Genomic DNA, 5,546 nt, shown 5'->3' on the forward strand with positions numbered 1-5,546 from the left:
AGCAAGCAGAAAGTTCTCCAGCTGGCTGACACTGCTTGGTCAAATGTGTGCTGGAATAGGACAAAGTAATGTGGTTACTATCCGTGGTGCTGAAACCAGAACCTAGTGTAGTGAGATAAAGGCTGGCTATTTGAAAAGACTCTTCAAGAAAACTAAACCTAAGAATAGATAATAACGTAGAAGAAGGGACTTCCAACCTCCAAAATATAAGAATAAAATTAAACCACCAATATCACTATATCTGGATTCACAATTCTTTCTTTCAAATCCCCACAACTTTCAATATTTCCTTAAGCATCTATACAATATATCTCATCATTTCTACATGGACACATAGATTCTGTCTCTTCTGGTGTCTTCTTTAATTAAGTTGCAGAAAAAGAAGTCCCTCCACTTATTATCCATTAACTCTCACAGTTATTTTTGTTACATCTGAAAATCACAATGTTCTCTAACAACATTTAATCCTAACTTGAGCCACTATAACAATTTTCATTGACTCATGGGACATTTCCTAACCTTATCTTCAAAATAAGAAAGATCGCCAAACAGTTCCATATTAGGTCGCAGCTCAGAGTAGCAGAATTTCCCCTGGAGGATCCCCTGGTTCCTTCCTCTTGTTGGATCTATAGATTAGTAAGATGTTCTTCTTGTTAACAATGTAAATATCTAAACCAGAGCTTTCCTGGAAAAAAAGAAAGAAAACTTTGAAAACCTAATATGTTTCTTAAAATGGGTGAGAAGATACCTTTAAACCAGGATCAAAATTAAAATGGGTGAGAAGGTATCTTTAAACCAGGATTAAAATTTTTAAAGTCTGTATATCAAAGGACAAAATTTCTTTGTGCCAGACCACCATTAGATTCCACCAACTTTGGTGTCTGATTGAGTGATAGGAAGGGCGCAAAAAGTCTACTCCTTCTAACCATCCAGAATTTCTTCCTTAACCCACATTGCCTATTGCAAATACAAGTTTGTGTAAAGGTTATGGAAATGGAGGGAGAGAATGAGAGAGAGACAGAAATGTACTTTATTTCATAACCCAGTAACCGAGGTGCTTCCTGCTCTGGTTGGGCCACTGCTCTCCAGGGCTGGTGACTGAACTGAGAATTATGGTGGGCCAGCCCCTAGGCCTAAACCAGGGTGTCCTACTCCCAGAAATAGGCCTCTTGCCACACCCAGTCTCCCAGTGTTGCTGAAGACTAAACTGAATTTCTTTCCTCCTTTTCTCAAGTAATGTCTCTGCTCACAAAGATTCTCTTTGCAGAATTATTGCAGATCTGGAATAGAGATTCCAAGAGATGTATTTAGAGCCAAATATCACAATCTCATCTTGGACAGAAAAGCAAAGCACCCCGTGAGATGAGCTCTAGCTATTAGAAGACTATTATAAACCCTGTTCTTTTACACCTTCCTGGAGAAACACCCCCTACAAAATTCCAAATCACACTATGATAACAACTCTATACTAAGCCATCAAAATGTTTCTGCTTTTAAAAAATCCCCCATCAAAATAATTCCATGTAAATGACTGAAAACAGCATCACATTTTAAAAGCCATTTAATTTTAATAGTATATTTTAATGAAAAAAGCAGCATACTTTGCCAATAAAACATTAAAATCATCTTTTCAATGAAAGACAATCAAACAACACCAAAAATAACTTAATACATTACCATAGTAAATAAACCATCTATTAACAAAAAAAACAAGAAACCAGCTCATATACAGAACTCAAGACTTCAAAGAGCCTCAAATGGAACAGCAATACAGCAAAATTTGTAAGAATATATCTATATGTGCATCATTTGAATGGAATATTTACAATAGATAAGGTACCAGTCACCATGTACCTAAATTTTTTTTGTTCCAAAAGAATTCTACCAAACAATGTGAATTTACAAGCAGTGCACTGTCTTTCTTATAGTTCAGATTAGTTTTTCTACAAACAAACCTCCAAAAGGAAAAACTGAAGGATTCTTGTAAATGTTAAAATGTAGTCAATAAAGCAGTTCAAAACAAGATGATTGAAATACCTTGGTGAAATCTTAGCATCTGGAAGGGCAAACACCAAGTGGCAAATGCACCTAAAGCTAGAAAATGATGCATCATAGTCATGCTTCCAACTGCTTCACTTCTTCTCTTCCATTAGAGGCGTGTGTGTGTGTGTGTGTGTGTGTGTGTGTGTGTGTGTGTAAGGGTGAGTGAGAGAGCATGTGTAGTGGGGACAATGTGGGAATCCCCATTAAATATGTAACAAAGTAAACAATACTTTAGACAGTGAATCAGGTCTACACAATTAAGACATCCATTACTGAGTGTCGACTCACAAATCAGAACACTACCAGTAAAAACAAAGAAAAAACAATCATCATTCAAAGTGAGAATATACAAATGGGCCAAAGGAACACGGTATAAGAGGAAAGCCATAAAAATTCAGTGAACTCATGAAACATAAAATTGTTTAACTCCACTAGCCATACATTTCCCCCGTTTGTTAGACTAAAGAAGTTTAATTAATTAGAATGTGCACAAATTAAGTTGCTAGAGAGATAAATTAATAATTTACAGAGGGTTGTTCGGCAATAATCTAATAATAGCTTTCAAGATCAGTGAACACAGCAGGCGCGACTCCTTTCTTAAGCATTAACACTTCAGAGAAGGAAGAAGGGGGTAAGAACCACAATAAAAATATATATATAATATACAGTGTAAATGCAGAAAATCTGCCATCTTTTTTTAATTCAAAATACTTTAGAGATGTCTCTATCACATTAAGCTTCAACTCTAGTTTAAAGTTTCAGTCCTGAATCGATTTCTATTTCTGAAAAATAGCTGCAAAGTGTACTTTTAAACTTGAACAAGGGTGATGTCTTTAGAAATAAAAGCAAATCTTACTTGATCATTTTGGGGGCCTTTTAAAAGGCTGTCTCGTCTGCCTTTCTGCAAACAGCCAGCTCCAGACTTCTTGGGAAGAAGCCGAGGTGCCTTTTCCGGACGGGGTGGGGTTAAAAGGGACAACTTTGCTACAACTTGACAAATCCCTTCTTTTGTTTTTCTCTCCTTTGAGAAATGGTTTCACATTCTCACCGGGCTTGGGCTCATTTGCTTGCTCGTTCGCTCGCTCTCCAATCCTCGCTCTCTCCTTATTCACATTTACTGGAATTGTTTCTGGTAGCCAAAGGTGGAAAGAAAAGAGGCAGGAAAGAGAGAGGGAGGGAAAAGAGGGGATGAGGAGGGGCTGTCCCTGGAGAGGCCGAGGGTCTCCTAAATGCCCGCAGAATATTTCATTCTTTTCTGTTTCTGCCTCTGGTTGCAGAACCAGACGCGCACCACATTTTTCTTAAGGTCCAGCTTCTCCGCGATGGCGGCGATCTTCTCCGAGGAGGGCCTCGGCTGGATGGCGAAGTAGGCTTCCAGCGAACGCTTCTCTGGCGCGGCGATAGAGGTGCGCTTGCGCTTCTTCTCCGCGCCGTTGAAGAGCTCGGGCTTGGTGAGCTTCTCGCGGTGGGACTTCTCGGCTTCCTCGAGCCACGCTTGCAGGATGGGTTTGAGCGCGATCATGTTGTTGTGCGACAACGTCAGGGACTCGAACCTGCAGATGGTGCTCTGGCTAAGGGAGCCCACGCCAGGGATCTTGAGGTTGGCCAGCGCGGAGCCCACATCGGCCTGGGTCACCCCCAGCTTGATGCGTCGCTGCTTGAAGCGCTCCGCGAATGCCTCCAGGTCCCGGGGGTCGGCGTCCACGTCGCTCATGCAGCCCATGTGTGAGGGCAGCCCATGCGCGTGGGCCATACTGAGCGCTGCTTGGTGCATGGGGTTCATGGTAGCCATGTGCGGCGCGTGAGTTGGCGTGGACACTACGGCGCCGTCGGGGCCAGCCATGGCACCCAGGGCCAGCCCGGGACTCAGGTGCTCCAGCAGCTCGCCCTCAAGCGCCTGATGCGGCTGATGGTGGTGGTGGTGGTGGTGGTGGTGGTGATGGTGCGTGCCCGCCAGCGCGGATGGGTGCGAGATGGGCACCGACGAAGAAGAGGCAGCCGACGTGCACGGAATGGTGTTCATGGTGTGGTAGGTGGCGTCCGGCTTGAAGGGGCTGTGGTGGGGCGGGTGGTGGTGGTGGCTCTTGCTCTGGGAGACGATGTCCACGGCCGCCAGAGCCTCGGCTCGGGCCAGCAGACTCTCATCCAGCCCGCCGAATATATTGCTCTGCAATTGCAAGTAAAAGGCACACATTACGCTCAGCAGGGAATTGTGCGCACTCTCTCCGGAAGCCCCGGCACAGCGCTCGACAACACCGCCGCGTCTACAACATTCCCAAAACGTTGAAATAATAATAATAATAATAATAATAATAATAATAATAATAATCCTGAAAGTAGCAGGTGAGGCGGAGAGGAGGGAAGTCACTGAGAAAAACCGAGCGTGCACGAGGAGGAGGAAAGTGAGCCTGCAAACAACACAACACAACACGCGCACAGGCAACATCCCAGGTCATAAAAATTAATATGAAAGAAAAGACCCGCTGAATACATAAGAGTGAGAGGGGGGAAATTGGTTGGAGGTGTGGGGTGATTTGCTGTGCAGACATGAAAAAAACATCAAGCAGATAAAGGGGGCTGTCAAAATGTGCCTTTAAGCGGTGATTATGCAGAAATACGCACCGGTGGGGTTGGAAGACACGCTCTCCGCATCGCCTCGGAGCCCCCGCCGCTGCTGCCGCTGCTGCCACTGCTACTGGAGCTGCTGCTACGGCCTCCACCGCCCCCGCCACTGCCACCACCGCCGCCAGCACTGCTCGAGCTGCTAGGGGAGCTAGCTGAGGGTGCCGCGGGCGCGGAGGAGCCGGGCGAGGCGCTGTGCAGTGCCGAGTACTTGGGTTCCACGTGCAGGCTGCCGCTGTGCGGCATGCTGAACGCCTGCTTGCTGTTCAGGGACATCATCATCATCTTCCCGGTCCGCCCGGGCGCTCTTCCGTAGCGCACTCACAGGTGCCGTCTGCCAGGACCCTCTTTAAGAAGTGCTGGGTGAGCGCAGGAGCTGGGAAGGGCAGTGCAAAGTTGCGCTCTCCCGCCACCACTCCCAGCTCTGTGCTCCTTGCCGGAACTATGCGCTCCTCCTCTGGCTCCGCCGTCAGATTAAGGGTTTGCTGGGCTCCTCTAGGCGCTGGCTGCAGACCTGGGCGCCCAAAACTGCCCCTGCGCCTCGCGGCCGCTGAGTTATACTCCCCTCTCCCCGCGCCTGCCCCTACCCCCGCCCTCTCTCCCTCCCTCCCGCGCGCCTCCGCCCTCCTTGCCAGTAAGTGCCGGTTTCTCCTGCTTGGATTCTAAGGTCGCCCCTTCTCTCTTTGCTCCCTCCGGAGTCGGGTCCGTTCAGCTCTCCAGATACCCGCCTCCCTCTCCCCGCTGCGCCCTCCACCTCCCTTCCGGCCCCCTCCCGCGTGTTGAGGCCTCCGCCCCTTCCCGGCGCCCCGCAGCTCTCACTTTCTTTAGTGTCCCCGATCAACCCCACCCCACTGTCTAGGTCTGCGCTCCAGTCGCCGGGC

General features: G+C 47.2%; 1 protein-coding gene across 1 annotated transcript; it reads right to left on the reverse strand.

The window, feature by feature from the left end:
* Nucleotides 1-1,584: 1,584 nt before the first annotated feature.
* On the reverse strand, nt 1,585-5,272 carry LOC111154749 (POU class 4 homeobox 2). The gene is made up of 2 exons (XM_022514640.1): nt 4,666-5,272; nt 1,585-4,210 (listed from the first exon to the last, which is right to left on the reverse strand). Exons 1-2 carry the CDS (start codon nt 4,948-4,950, stop codon nt 3,269-3,271), a joined length of 1,227 nt encoding a protein of 408 aa, XP_022370348.1. The 5' UTR covers nt 4,951-5,272; the 3' UTR covers nt 1,585-3,268.
* Nucleotides 5,273-5,546: the final 274 nt, after the last annotated feature.

This window comes from Enhydra lutris, unplaced genomic scaffold, assembly GCF_002288905.1.
Source record: "Enhydra lutris kenyoni isolate GAN:26980312 unplaced genomic scaffold, ASM228890v2 scaffoldscaffold3, whole genome shotgun sequence".
Classification (NCBI taxonomy): domain Eukaryota; kingdom Metazoa; phylum Chordata; class Mammalia; order Carnivora; family Mustelidae; genus Enhydra; species Enhydra lutris.